Source organism: Stegostoma tigrinum, chromosome 9 (genome assembly GCF_030684315.1).
Source record: "Stegostoma tigrinum isolate sSteTig4 chromosome 9, sSteTig4.hap1, whole genome shotgun sequence".
NCBI lineage: Eukaryota > Metazoa > Chordata > Chondrichthyes > Orectolobiformes > Stegostomatidae > Stegostoma > Stegostoma tigrinum.
In genome coordinates, this window is record NC_081362.1 from 73,704,545 (window position 1) to 73,719,888 (window position 15,344).

The 15,344-nt window shown below is 42.3% G+C and overlaps 1 protein-coding gene across 1 annotated transcript in view; it reads right to left on the reverse strand.

Moving 5' to 3' along the window:
* Positions 1-15,344, reverse strand: part of LOC125454874 (lutropin-choriogonadotropic hormone receptor-like) — a 153,638-nt gene that overhangs the window by 23,821 nt on the left and 114,473 nt on the right. Inside the window, exon 8 of the mRNA XM_059648852.1 lies at positions 2,282-2,359. Coding sequence (XP_059504835.1) covers positions 2,282-2,359 — 78 coding nt within the window. The remainder of the gene's footprint in view (positions 1-2,281; positions 2,360-15,344) is intronic.

Consider the following 15,344-nt stretch of genomic DNA (forward strand, 5'->3'; position numbering starts at 1 on the left):
TTATTATGATGTCTAAAGATGTGCAAGTTGGTTGGATTGGCCAAGTGAAATTATCCATAGTGTTCAGGGATGTGTAAGTTGGGTGCATTAGCCATGGGAAATGCAGGGTTACAGGGATAGGCGAGGGTGAGATGCTCTTTGGAGGGTTGGTGTAGACTTGTTGGGTCATATGATCTGTTTCCACACTGTAGGGATCCTTTGATTCTATGATAATAAAGCATAGTATTCATTGGACTTCTTAATTACCTGCATACCAACATTTTGTGACACATGCATTCAAATACCTGGATCCTTCTCCATCTCAGAAGTTTGCAATTGCTCTCTATTTAAGCATTCTTACTGCTAAAGTGAAAAACTGCATTTTCCCACTATATGAGCCAGAATTTTACTCTGCTCACTCAACCAATCTATATGAGACTGCATGCCATTTTGACAATTTATTTTCTACCTATCTAATTACCTGCAAATTTGGTCTCTTCAACCCCTCATCTAAATGACTGGTACATTGTAACAAATTGAGGGCCTGGCACAGACTCTGGTAGAAACACCCTCGTCATATTGTTCCAATCTGAATAAAACCGCGCTTCGGATACTCTCAGCTGAATATGCAGCAAATTACCACATATCTGCACTCCTGTCTTCACCTTTCCTCCAGTAGCTGGTAGTGGTCTATTTTGCCTCAAGTTCTCCTTTCACTGCTTCTTCAAACCAAGGGGTACTCCTAGGAATGTCCCTATGACCAACCTCTCCCTATCCTCTATGAACTTAGGCAACGTCTCCAAGAAAGAATTGTTACACAGCATTCATTTTCTCAGAGAATTTCCAGAATAAATGTCACAACTTTGATGTGTACCAGAAGGTCTTGATATGTACCAAAAAATCCACTTCATACAGTATAATTGGTCTACCAATCAGCAAGTAAAGATTGAAAGTTGGGTATGGCTCTACATAAAGTTAGCAAACCTCAGGTCTGCTCAGTTATTCACTGTTAGAAGAAGTCATAAACTCCTGAGATACCTAGTAAAATTGAATGCTGCTTAATCAACAAGTGCTAGAAAAAAAATTACTTAGTCATAGAGAGTTAAGCACAATCATTTCTAAAGCATCCTTAAAATCTTTTCCTAACATGACATCTTGACCTCAAGACTGCATATTGGCCACCTTGTAGATTCTTTGAACCATGACACTATAAGCTGGAGGAGCAGAGGTGGGCAATTTGGTGCACTGAGTCTATGCTGCCAATTAAATGAGATCATATCTGATCTGATGCAACTCAACTGCATTTTCAAGTCTTATTCCCATAACCCCGATTCCCTTCTGATTAAAAATCTATCTATCTCAGACTCGTATATAGTCAACAACCCAGCCATGACAACCCTGTACAGTAAAGAATTCCACATATTCACCACTCTGCAATTGAAGAAATTCTTTTTCATTTCTGACACCCCCACACGCGAAGCAACCTCTCTGCATCTACCTTGTTAAGCCCCCTAAGAAGGTTTCCTCTCATTTCTTGAAACTCCACTGAGTTCAGGCCCAATCAACTCAACCTTCTCTGATAAGAAAAATCCTTCCACACTCAGGATCAACTGAGTAAACACTTTCTGATACCTCCAATGCCAATAAATCTTTCCCAAGATAAAGGATGCAAAACTGTCCACAGTATTCTAGATGCGGTGTAAGCAATGCCTTACAGTTTTAGCAAGACTTTCCCATTTTTATATTCCATTTCCTTTGAAATAAAGACCAACATTATATTTACCTTCCCATACTATCCACTAAAATTGGGTGCTAGCTTTTTGTGATTTTACCGCCTACAGTACTCAGGCAGGAAGAATCAACTGACTTTTGGTGGCTATGTCTGGTTCAATAACAGCAGGTCACAGTCCAGTACCTTGCCTAAGTGACCTTTACTCATGTACAACACACAGCATCATGATGTATGATTTAATTGAGAAGAGCATAATGACTTAGCCTGCTGGCCTCTCAAGTGCCTACATGGCTCTTCATCTGAGTGGTCATCCCTGCAAAGGGTTACGTGGGCCTGTTCAATAGAAAATCGAAGGGTCTCCAAGCTTATATTCCTAATTTACACTCCAGTGGGTAATGCCTTACAACAGGAAAGCAACTTTGGAAAGCCTGCCATATTATTTATGATCTAAACCTCAAATATGATTGCTCAAGCACTCATTTTATGTTGTACATTTGCATTATTCATTTGCGGAAAGTACAGTGATTTATCTAAAGGCTGTAAGTTATAGTTAGTTATAAGTATACTTACAGTGTTAGAGATTCATTGTTCATGCCCTGAAATGCATTTTCTGGTATGGTTTGAAGGTGCAAATTGTCACATATTTCCCTGAAAATAAATATGTAAATCTTATTCAAAAGAAGATTAAAACACTGTAATTAACAATATTATGTTAATATATAGTTGCAAACAACGTTTACTGCTGGAATGATGATTCACATCAGTTAGAAATCGACATACATAAGTCATCAATTAAAAGAACACAACCTCTGTAAAGCGCTCTGGTGTAGGTTTTAAGTTTCCTACTCCGTCTTTCTCCTTCTTATCCTGAAGGTGATTAATCCTTTTGTTTTGTTTGTTCACTTGTGGGGCATGAGTGTGACTGGCTGGCCAGAAATTACCTGTCCGTAGTTGCCCTTGTCAAGTTTGTGGTGAGCTGTCTTTTTGAAACACTGCAATTTCTGTGCTGTAGACAGATCTACATTGCCCTCAGGGAAAGAATTCCAGGATTTTGATCCAATGCTACTGAACAAAGGGTAATGTATTTCCAATCAGGACAGTGTGTGGCTTGGAGGGGAGCTTGTGGGTGGTGATGTTCCTATGTATCTGTTGCCCTTATCCTCTAGATAGAAGCCTAAGGATCTTTGTCTTTTAATTTCGGTAGTGCATCTTGTTCATAATGCACACTGCTCCTACTGAGGGTCGGTGGTGGAGAGAATAGATGTTCGTGATTTTGATGCCAATCAAGCAAGCTGCTTTGACCTGATTAGTATCAGGCTTCTCGAATGTTGTTGGAGCTGCACTCATCCAGGCAAGTGGGAAGTGTTCCATCACATTCCTGACTTGCACCTTGTACCTGGTGGACAGAACTTGTGGAGTTAGGAGGTGAGTTACTCACTGCAGTATTCCTAACCTGCTGTTGTAGTTGCTGTATCAGTATCGTGAGTCCAGTTGAATTTCTGATCAATGATAACTCCAGAATGTTGATAGTGGGGGATCCAGTGATGGTAACTGGGATGGTGATTAGATTCTCTCTTATTGGAGATGGTCATTGCCTGGCATTTATGTGGTGTGAATGTTACTTGCCACTTGTCAGTCCAAGCTGGATATTGTCCAGATCTTGTTGCATTTGAGCATGAACTGTTTCAGTATCTGAGGAATTGTGAACGGTGGTGAACATTTTGTAATCATTGGCAAACATTCCCATGCCTGATCATATGATGGAGGGATGGTCATTGATGAAGCAGCTAAAGATGGATGGGCCAAGGGCACTTCCCTGACTAAGTAATTTAGGGATGTCCTGGAGCTGAGATGACTGACCTCCAATAACCACAAAAAACTTCCTATCTTCCAGGTATGACTCCAATCAGCAGAGAATTTGCCCTCTGATTCACATTGATTTCACTTTTGCTGGAATGCTCCTTGATGCCACACTCGGTCAAATGATAGCACTGTTAATGAGACCTTCCATCGCTTTACTGATGATCGAGAGTAGACTAAGCTCACTGATAGTGCAACATGAGGCACTACTCAATAAAGAACGAAGAAACTGAACTCGTAGCAAAGTTACCACAGGGGAAAATTTCAGTAAGCATGAGCAGGAACCTTCTTATAGCGGAAGATTCAGATGCTAAATAAGGCTTTTTCCTAGGGTGGAGGGGACACAGGTTCAAGGTGCGAGGGGGGTGAAGTTTAAAAGAGATATTTGAGGCAAATTTGTCACACAAAGGGTAGTGAGTGCCTGAAACATGTTACCCGAGAAGAAGGTGGAAGGAGACTCAACAGTTGTATTTAAGAAGCACCTGGGCGAATACATGGCTAGGAAGGGAATACAGGGATATGGGTCTGTAAGTGAAGACAGTTTTATTATGGAAGGGCAAAGTGTGTCAGTGCAGGCTTGGAGGTTCAAAGGGCCTGTTCCTGTCCAGTATTGTTCTTTGATCTTTGTTTAACTGGATGTGTTCTCAGTACCAAGTTCCCTAGAAGTCACTCTGCAGTTTGTTTTCACTTTGAAACAAGGATGTCATAAATCATTCTCTTGGAATCAATGCAAATTGACAGTTGCCTGAAATGGGGGAAATGGTCTGGAACATTTGGTGTTGAACATCGATGATCAGATGTTCATTGATGAAGTGCAACCACTCTGATTTTCTGCAGGCCCTGGAAAGTGAATTATGGCTATCACATGACCAAGCACCAACAACCCCAACAAACCACCAACCCCCGAAACACACACATAGACACATACTGCTTACATCACGTACAGCAAGAAACTTGTGAATCCAACAATGTGATGAAATTAGTTAGTCCTTTGCTTTATTAATTATTGAGAGGTGGCTATTGCTGACAATTCCAGCATTAATTGCTCATCCCTTGTTTCTTTGACAATGGGGCACTTGGCATTTTTCTTGACATGCTTCAGTCTGATATAACTGACTGGCTTACTTAGTCGCTTCAGCTGCAGGTTGGTGTGGGCCTGGACAACACCACTGGTTTTCTGCATTAAAGGACTTTTATGAACTTGTTTGAATTTTATGACAATCTTATAGCATTTTTGCTGTCATTTTTACTGATACCAGTTTTTTATTTCGAGAGTTTAGGGAAATTAATGCATAATCTCAAACTACTGTGGTGGGATTTGATCTCATTTTTTTGGATAATAACTGTATCTCAGTGCTAAGCATCTTATAACATCCCGTAATCAACAACATTATTATGCCCTTGCAATGGTCCCAATTCATATTGGGTTGCAATTGTAATAAATTAATTATCCTGGATGTCCTGAAAGGTGACAGCATCATGCAGCTGTTATTCCTGGGTGCAACTGTAATTTAAAAAACAGATGCATAGAAGCTTCACAGTAGTTCATCTGCTCACCCTGGTCCCAGCACCATTGAGCTTGCGAATAGATGCATACATTGAAATTGGTGGCAAAGGGTATTCATTTTCCTGTGAATGCCACAAGTTCATGCATCACCTCCCTCATCCAGTATCCTCTGTTCTAATAGAGAAGCTGCAGGAAGAATGTGAAACCTCAGAACATGTATGTACACCACCCTGTTTTAGATTAAGAAAGAGAAAAGAGTGAAGATTGCAGCTGTGTAGTGCTTCACAAGGTTTCCAGGGTGACAATAAGTGCTTGCTAAGTTAAATAGCTAGTACCACAGATCTTGCAACTTCAATCAGTATGAGCTCTGGACACTGTCCCAATGAGCTAATTAGCTCTGTCGTCAAAGATGGTGAGATATTGATGGGTTGAAAAGGCCCCTCTGGCTGGCTCTCCTGCACTGAGTGTTGTGGCACAACTTGTTCTTATAAATGAGAATTCAGGGTGAAGTGATAACGGCAACATCCATGGATTTATACATCTGTCTTCAATTCCTACCAGAAGGATTTACAGATTCTGAATCACTGAATCTGTGTATGCATTACTTGGCGCTCTGCCTTACCGCCCTGTTGGCACTGACAGTGCTTGCATATTCGTAATTCTGTCCAACTATAATAGGCATATTGCAAGGACATTAAAAAAAAACCATTAGCGTGGTAAGTTAAACAGCTAAGCATTGTTCATTTTTTACCTGTAGGTTCACCAGACTGTTGCTAAAAAGCATTAGTGCAACTGCAATTTAAAAGAAAAGATGCATAGAAGCTTCAAAGTAGTTCATCTGCTCACCCAGATACCAATGCTATTGAGTATGCAAACAGATGCAGGCATTGAAATTGGTGGCCAAGGGTATTCATTTTCATGTGACTGCAACTAGTTCATGTAGAGCAAGGTAAATCACTAAGAAAATATCGTCAACCAATTGGCTTTTAGTACTGTTTAGTATTTTAGTATTTAGTAACAGCAATTGTCTACGGCTCAACAAAGGCATTATTTGGTCAATAAAGCAGGTGTTCCTTGACCAGTTTGTGTAAGTTTAATGCCGAGGCCTCTTTGGGATGTCTCCAATAAGTTCCAGAACTCTCGCTGACCATTTTAAGAAACTGGTAAAATAAGTCAACAGCATGTTAGAGAGTATTTTTTGGGAATACAAAAGTCAATACCAATCCCTCCAGAGCATATCAAAAGAAATTAAAAACTTACCTTGAAGCTTCTAAGGACCATTTTTTACACTATCAGTGCCTGGTACAAATTGGCAGAATGTACATAGCCTATGCTCCAGCTATTTGCACATGGAGATCTGTTTGGAGCCTCAGCACAATGACCTAGTTTTGCACGTTCAAATACCATGCTGCCAGCTCAGGCAGGTGGGCTGCTTGTACATTACAAGATTGCATAAAAAGTGTACCAAACTAATCTTGGGTTTTGATGCAGGGCGAAGTGCTACCCTTCTTTCACCCACTGAATTTTCAACTTCTGACTGCTCCATTTGTCTGACAAAATGCAATCAGCTAGTAGTTGAAAATTAACTCCCCACCGGTTTTAATGTGCATGCTGGGTGCACAGTTAATATACATCAGAGAAGTTGGCTAATTTGGCTTTCTGGTGCATATTTCAACACTTAACAACATAGTTAGATTTAACAATGTGATAATGTGGTAAAAAGATGCTCGCTTTTTTATTTCACTCTTTTACTGTAGTTCATTCTCTGGATGTAGGTAACACTATCACAGTCATCTACATTGTCTATACCTGCAATCTGAGAGGTTGATGCGAACAGTGTTCTTGAACTGAAACTTTGTGCTGATGGTCCTCTCCTAATGATGCCAAGTGGGAATTTCAGGATATCAATACAACAACAATGTCCACAAGACAACTTTAGCACATTTATGGAACTGTGCTATTAAGCTCTGAGTCCACTTTCTGCATCTTGTGCTGCTGTGGATACATGCAAGCTACCTATCCTGAGTCAAGTGCCAGGTTGAGGAATTTGGCATGGGGCTTTGGTAAGAATGAGAAGGAAGGTGGTTTTCAGTTTGGAAACTCTGAATCAAGCTCCTCTCCTTCAGAAAAATTCCAAACTTTGGCTTACAACTGGATCTCTTAGCAAGAAGCACAGGACAGAAACAGCCCATGATTGGATGAGGAATTCCTCACTGAATATATCTTCAGGTCACCTATTTTCTAATTGATTTCTTCATGTTGAACTTTTCTTCAGCATTTTGATGGCTGTTGGGGGTGTTGGGTTAATCTTTGGAGTTATTGACCCCAGAAGGCTGTGGAAGCTCAGTTGTTCAGAACGTTCAACAAGATATATTTTTATTTATTGAAAACATCAAGGTTACAGAGATAATACTGGAATATAGTCCTGAAATAGAAAAATCAGACATGATTTCATTGAAAGGCTGGGAGGGTTCATAGGACTGAATGACCTATTCCTTCTCCTACTTAGAGTCATAGAGCTTTAGAGCATAAAAAGAGACCCTTTGGTCCATCATGTCTGCACCAGTCATCAAACACCTACTTACTCTAGTCTCATTTTCCAGCTTGTGGTCTGTAGTTTTTTATACCATGGCATTTCTCATGTCCTTTTCAGACATATGTGTAATTTAATTGACCACTCACCTTTGGTTACCCTTGAATATCTAGCAGCTGACGAGGCTTTTTTTTATTATCCATTCATGGGATGTGGATGTCACTAACTGAGTTGACATTTATTGCCCATTCCTAACTGTCCTGGAGAAAGAACTGGTGAACTATCTTCTTGAGCCATCATCTGCTGTCTACCTGTGTAGGTATACCCTCAATGCTTTTATGGAGCCAGTTCCAGGGTTTTGACTAGGCACAGTGAAGAAATAGCAATAATAGTTCTATGTCAATATGGTGTGTGACTTGGAGGGGAGCTTGCAGGTCATGGTGTTCCCATGAGTCTGTTGTTCTGGTCCTTCTCAGCAGTAGAGGTCACAGGCTTGAAAGGTGTATCCAGACATCGTTGGTGAGTTAAAGCAGTACATTTTGTAAATGGTACACATTGCAGCCATTGTATGTTGGTGGTGAAGGGAATGAATGTTGAAGGTGTTAGATGGGATTGTCAGACATCTTAAGAGATTTAATGGACAATGGCAAAGATATACCAAAGAAAGGGAAATATTCTAGCTCAAGTCCGACCTGCTTGGGGGCATGTCATAACATGACAGAACAGCTTGATTAAAATGAATCTACAACACACACTGAGGCCCAATGACCTACTGTAGCATCCCATTAATGCTGTTAATTAATAATAATTAATTCAGCACTAATCGGACTGGGGATATTTCTGGTCTATACAGCCTAGTATCACATTTTGTGTAGTGACATGATAAATTCTAATATTTCAGCCTAGATTTTTGCCATAACTAAAGCATGGTGACAAAGTGGGAGTTCTGGGAAATCTTAAGTCGCCCGGTGGCATTTCCCATTTGCAAGGGCAGGAACAGTCAGTTTGGGATGTGTTCATTTGTGACTTACAGGGGCAAATGGCCACTTAAATCATCAGCTGTCTTTATTAGTATGTGATTTTAGTGCAGTAAATGGCCAAAACCTTAAATTGCAGATTAGACCATGTAGGAGCAAATCTGAAGCTAGTGGATTTGTTTGGATAGCCAGAGTACTGTTTAGGATATAGTCTCAGAACACATTTTGGAAAGGTAACAAAAACAAAGTTGCTGGAAAAGCTCAGCAGGTCTGGCAGCATCTGTGAAGGAAAAAACAGAGTTAACATTTCGGATCCGGTGACACTTCCTCAGAACTGATGGTGGCTGGGAAAACGTCAGTTTATATGCATTTAACACATAAACTGATGTTTTCCTAGCCACCATCAGTTCTGAGGAAGGGTCACCGGACCCGAAACGTTAACTCTGTTTCTTACCTTTATAGATGCTGCCAGACCTGCTGAGCTTTTCCAGCAACTTTGTTTTTGTTCTTGGTTTACAGCGTCCGCAGTTCTTTCATTTTGTATTTGGATAGGTAAACTGCCCTTTTGTTGGGGTAAGGCATTTTTTGTGAGAAGTAAGGCAGCTTTTAGAAGAGGTGAGGTACCTTAGGGAGAGGTCAGATTCCTAAAGCAATTGTTAAAAGTAAACACGCAGGTGCAAAAAGCAAAAAATAAACATAATGGAATTGTCAAGCTGGCAGAGAACTATTAAAGATGTTGAAGAACTGTTAAGTCATCAAAAATTTGCTAAGACAGTCAAAGTATTTAAACTCTAGGCCTTTTAATCTTCGAATAAAGTATCAGCAGAATTAAAGTGAAATGATTGCTTTCTACTCATGAAGTCTGTTGACATTGTCTGAGGATTTCTATGACTACTTCTGCGCAGCATGACAGAATTCACATGGATCTATTATCACAGCAGGGTGCCTTCCATTTCACAGTTTGATTTAGAGCCACAAGTGGTGTTAGATTTTGATGTGGGACTATGAATTCCATTACTTACTGCACTTGAATGGAATGTTATTGAAGTAGATGAATTTAAATGTAATAAATATGTTTTAAAAGAATTAGAGTGTTTATTTTTAAAGAACAAAGTCTGCAGTGCACTTACTTTATTTAATAGACTTTAATTTTTCTCGACTGTGTATGTATCCAGAGCACTGACCATGGTTAATATTGCGTGAGTTGGCATAGTAGATGAAAGAATGGAATGTGGGAGGCATGGTTGACATGTGTTAACTAAGTTGCCATCAAGACAGTAAGGGGTCAGGAATGAGTACAGGGACTTAGGTGGCATGGATGATATGGGGGGAGGGGACAGTGATGCCATTAAGTGGCATCATTTCGTATGGATGGAGTATAGGGTGTGAGGGATGAAGGCTGGGAAATGTAACCATTCTTTTCCTTGAACTTTGAACAGGTACCAGAGTCCTCAGCCAGACATTCTGCCCATCTTGCCTGTGCACTGGGCATCCTCTTCCAGTTTTACAGACCAGTTGCCCTCTCTTAATATCCAGCATGCACTTGCCATTCACAGAAAATGGAATGTTCAGGCAGCCATTTTTAAACATCAGGATGGTGCAGACAGGAATCTTTCTCTTTCTGTGACAAAATCCAAGAATGAAAATCAGAGCCTTTCTTCATCACTAGGATTTTGCTTTGAACCTTGCCTTTGATTCTGCCCAGGGTCATTGAAAATCTACCTTCTCTGACAACCCGAAAGAACATAAGATAAATGGACTTGTTTGTTTCAGTGGAACTGGATCTTTGGCACAAAATTGGTCATTTTTTAGCTTTAGATTGCCAAAATAAATCTGGCACTATGATTACATTATTGACCAACTAAGCATTAGATTGATGGTCCCAAGGGATGATTTCAAATCCAACCTCAGCACCTACAATTAATTAAAACCAATTTAGAATGACAAAGTTAGTTCAGTAACAGTGACCATGGGCAGAATCCTACATGGGCCTGAACAATAAAAGCTGTTGAGAAAAAAGTGGCAGAATCACTCTGGTGAGACCTACCTCAACATTGGGAGCATTGAAGACCATTTTTTATGCTTCCAGCAAGCAGTGAAGGGGAGTTTCTCACGAGGTAGCGGCAAATTGCTAATTAAGGTGGTGGAGCCTGGTACGATTACATGTAAAAGGCATTTGGATGGGTGTTATGAATAGGACGGATATAGAGGGATATGGGCCAAACGCTGGCAAATGGGGCTAGGTGTATTTAGGATATCTGGTCACATGGATGAGTTGGACCAAGGGCCTGTTTCCATGCTGTATATCTCTATGACTCTAAGGGGGATTATAGCTTGTTAAATGCCTTAGTGATGGCACAACTCACCTCTAATATTCATATTTCTATCTTATCAAGTGTGCTGAACAAACGAGATATCAAATTTCTTGACATGGCTATCAGAGCACATACCTGATGACCTCAGCTCAGCCTCCATATTGGTTACAACCAAATAACATCTCAGGGAACAATCCATGGGCACCAGCCGCACATACCCCTTGTCCACATACATTGGCAACTGATATTTATCACGATCCTCAAGAATTCTCTCTGATCTACATGTAGGATGCTTGAGAAGCACAAAACTGCATTATGGGGCACACCAGTACCATTTAGAATTGAAAGGCTAAGGTTAGTGGCAGATGGAGTTCAATCCGGGAAAATGTGAGGCGATGCATTTTGAAAGATCTAATTTAAGAGCGAACTATACAGTAAATGGAAAAGTCCTGGGGAAAAATTGATGTATAGAGAGATCTGGGTGTTCAGGTCCATTGTTCCCTGAAGGTGGCAACGCAGGTTAATGGAGTAGTCAGGAAGTCCTATGGCATGCTTTCCTTCATCGGACGGGGAATTGAGTACAAGAGTTGGCAGGTCATGTTACAGTTGTATAAGACTTTGGTTTGGCCTCTTTTAGAGTACTGCATACAATTCTGGTTGCCACATTACCAAAAGAATGTTGATGCTTTGGAGAGGGTGCAGAAGAAGTTCACCAGGATGTTGTCTGGTATGGAGGGCACTAGTGATGAAGAAAGGTTGAGTAGATTATGATTATTTTCATTAGAAAGACAGATTGATGGGGGGACCTGATTGAGGTTTAGAAAATCATGAGGGGTACAGACAAGGTGGATAGCAAGAAGCTTTCTCCCAGAGTGGGGGACTCAATTACTAGGGGTCATGAGTTCAAAGTGAGAGGAGAAAAGTTTATGTGAGATACACGTGGAAAGTTCTTTATGCAGAGGGTGGTAGGTGCCTGGAATGCGTTGCCAGCGGAGGTGGTAGACGCAGACACAATAGTGTCTTTTAAGATGTATCTGGACAGGTACATGTATGGTCAGGGAGCAAAGGGATACAAACCCTGAGAATATAGATGACAAGTTTAGACAGAGGATCTTGATTGGCGCAGGCTTAGAGACCAAAAGGCCTGTTCCTGTGCTGTAATTTTTTTTGTTCTTTGTTCTTTGCAAGGACAGGCACCCAGCTTGGATCAGCTATATCTCAGGAATGACTGCTTGCTGTCTTTGTGCTCAATCACTCAGCATTCACCTGCACTCTCACAGCATCCATGATTTGCCTTGCCATGCCAATTAATGTAGTCACATGACCAGACAACTTGATTTGTGAGGCAACAGTCCTCAGTCAAGCATGCGTGGACATCTTGCTGCATAGCAGTGTGCTACATCAATCCCACACCTGCACCATGTGCCAGTAAATTATGCAGCAAACACACTGCGTGTCCAGTAAGTAATCAGCCATGTCTCAATGTCTTAGGGGTGTATTCCTCACTGAAGTCCACTAATGCCCATCAGTCAGAGGTTCTGCCACAATACGTCAAGGGTAGCCACTGCAAGATATCAATCATGCTCAGTTATCCAGTTGGGGTGACCTCAGTTTTGGGGTCCATGTCTCTGTAGTCTAGGGAATAGGTCATGGTACTGTGGCCTCACAGTTGTCAATCCCAGAGGTGAGGCTAATGCAATCAGAGAGATATACAGTCACCTGACAGGGGTCTGGGTATTTCTCATCCAGGGGATTTCCATTTAGTTCACTCAAGGTGGGAAGGCACAGTCACTTCATCAGGTCCATCCACAGAAACTAAGGGAAAATGCTGGTGGTGTGGGAGTGGGGCTTGTGTGGACAAGGGGGTCAGCCACTGTAGAAAGGAGACTTGGGATTGGGGGCTGCAGACTGGAGGTGAGGACGAGCAAGGGGAAATGACACATGAATGGAGCAACTGTATCCGTAAGGGGGATTTTGGTAAAACATGGATGACAATGGGTTAATGTGGGATGGGGAGTCAGGAGTAACCTGCTTTTAAGAGGGGGACAATGTAGAACCACACTTGTCATGGTCACTGCATATTCCCAGGGGCTGGGGTGGGCAGCCGGAGGCTCAGGTGAATGGTTGGATATTTTTCTATTCCCTCTTCCGATGTGGGAGTCACTGGCAAGCCAGTATTTATTGTTTTTAGCTGTCCTTGAGAGGGTGGTGGTGAGATGCCTTCTTGAACCGCTGCAGTCCATGTGCTGCAGTTATACCCACATGCCTTTAGGGAGGGAATTCCAAGATTTTGACCCAGCGATAGTGGAGGTGGGACCCTCAGGAAGTGTGAAGCCGATTGGTTTACAGGGAGACCTTGCAGGAAGGGGATCCGAAAATTTGACATCTCACCAACACAGAGGCGAAGGCTTAATGCCCTTGAATAAAAAGTAATCACTGATGCCTTCCATCATGCTGAGAATTGTAAGTATGCAACGGGGAAGAAAATGGTTACAAGCACCACCAGAATGGGCAGGATAAGTGTCTTGAGCTCTGAGAGAGGGAGCTACTAGACTCAATGATGTAAGGGCTTTTTGAGGAAACATTGCACACCGATCACTGCACTGCACAAGACACAGGTCCCCGATCTCGGCCATCCTAGTGCATTGGGTCCCTGTGTACTTGAAAATTCCCTGCCCCAGACATTGCTGACCACTTCATTCACACGAATACATTTGGACACAGAGACCCAGGGAATGAATAGGATGCACTTATGAGGGGCAGTGGTGTTAGTAGAACCCATTGCCCTAAATACAGTCTGTTCATATTGTTTCTACATGCTGCAGTAGGATTGCAATATGGACATCATGCCACAGTGTATCCTGTATGGGAATGAAGTTAGGTATCATGCTGGCACAGTCACATTTGGGGCTATACAGGGAATCAAATGAACCGATGTACTGCAAAATGAAGCAAATTTATACAAGTGTGATTCTTCAGAACAGCGCGATAGTCATACCACCAAAGTGCCCTCAGAAGTTGGTTTTTCCTAGTTCCCTCCCCTGTACATCTTGGTTTTGCCCAGTTTCCAAAGTTCAGGTTTTGGGAGTCTGCTTGCTGTCGGAGCCCATTGGCCCTGGAAGTCTGCATGGGCACTCTGCATCCCTGCAGAAGTGGCCTTGATCTTCTCCTGAGAGGGCCAGGATTCTCTCACAGGGAGTGAAGTGCCTGATGTCAAGCACGTATCCACCCAACTGGGTCTTTCTGCCCTAGTGTGTGCTGTCTTCTCCTCTAATGACAGAAACAGAGGGATTGGATGATATAAATGTGGGTGGCATATCTGTTAGTGCTTGTGCAGGCCATCTTAAGGTGGCATGCTGCCCTGATCAAGTGAGTAGATGCGCAGAGGCCAAATAGATTAAGTGGTCTGGGATACTGGAGGATGGTAAGGACAAGTGAGGGAGGATGTTGCAGGCAATTGTGAGAGTTGCAGAGTATGAGCCAAAGCAGGATGTGTGTGCTGTGACAGGAGTGAGTATAAGGAAGCAGAGGAAAGAGTGTGATTCAGAGCTGGCAGAGCAGAGAAGGTCACTGGCCTTCTTCGGCACTGTTGGCTGTTCCTCTGAACCTTGGGTTTTGCACTGACCCAACTGGCCACTTCGGAGGAAGCTGCTGGGGTCTGCTGGTCCTTTTCAGTACCACCCCTCCACCAGAACTTCATGGTGTCTGTTGGACAATTATGATGTCATCTTACACTTCTCCAACATCTTCAGAAAGACTGCTGCCAAGCAGAGCAGCCTTGGAACACTAATGCTTGTCCTGGGTCCTATATGTAACAGTGTGGTTGATTCTGAAAACACCCACTAAACAATTTGAAATAGCTCCACAGAGGCTGGTATGCTGTCAATAAGTCACCCTCTATTTACACATGGAGCATCTTTGACATTGATCCAGCTCCATCAGAGTCAGCACTCAGAGTGAACAGAACCTCTGACCCTCTTGTTTTTATCCATCAGCCGGGGCTCCCTAATTGGACCAGAGTAACTGCCCCAATCAGGGAACTTATATTCTATGAGGTCCACCTGGCTGACCTTGTTACATCCCTCCCCATCTGAGCACATAGGCCGGTTCTTTCTTTTTGTAGGTTCTCCCTGGGGTATTTGAGCACGGCATCAGATTCCTCCGAATCTGCCTTGCTATGGGTGGCATGTAATGCTCCAGAGCTTGCCTCGTGCTGCTGCAACATCTTGGAAGAACTCCATTCTTTTCCTTGAGCAGCAAAGATGTTGAGGCGGCAACAACCACTTTGTCCATCTCAGTTTCCAAAGTAACTTTAACGCTTGACGGAGAGGGAGAATCCACAGGTTCCGGAATAGCTGAAAAGGTTATCGAGGAGCCGGGCACATTTTGTGAGGTTACACTTTTCATAAGGTCCACATGCTTGTTCAGGACTGTCACACCT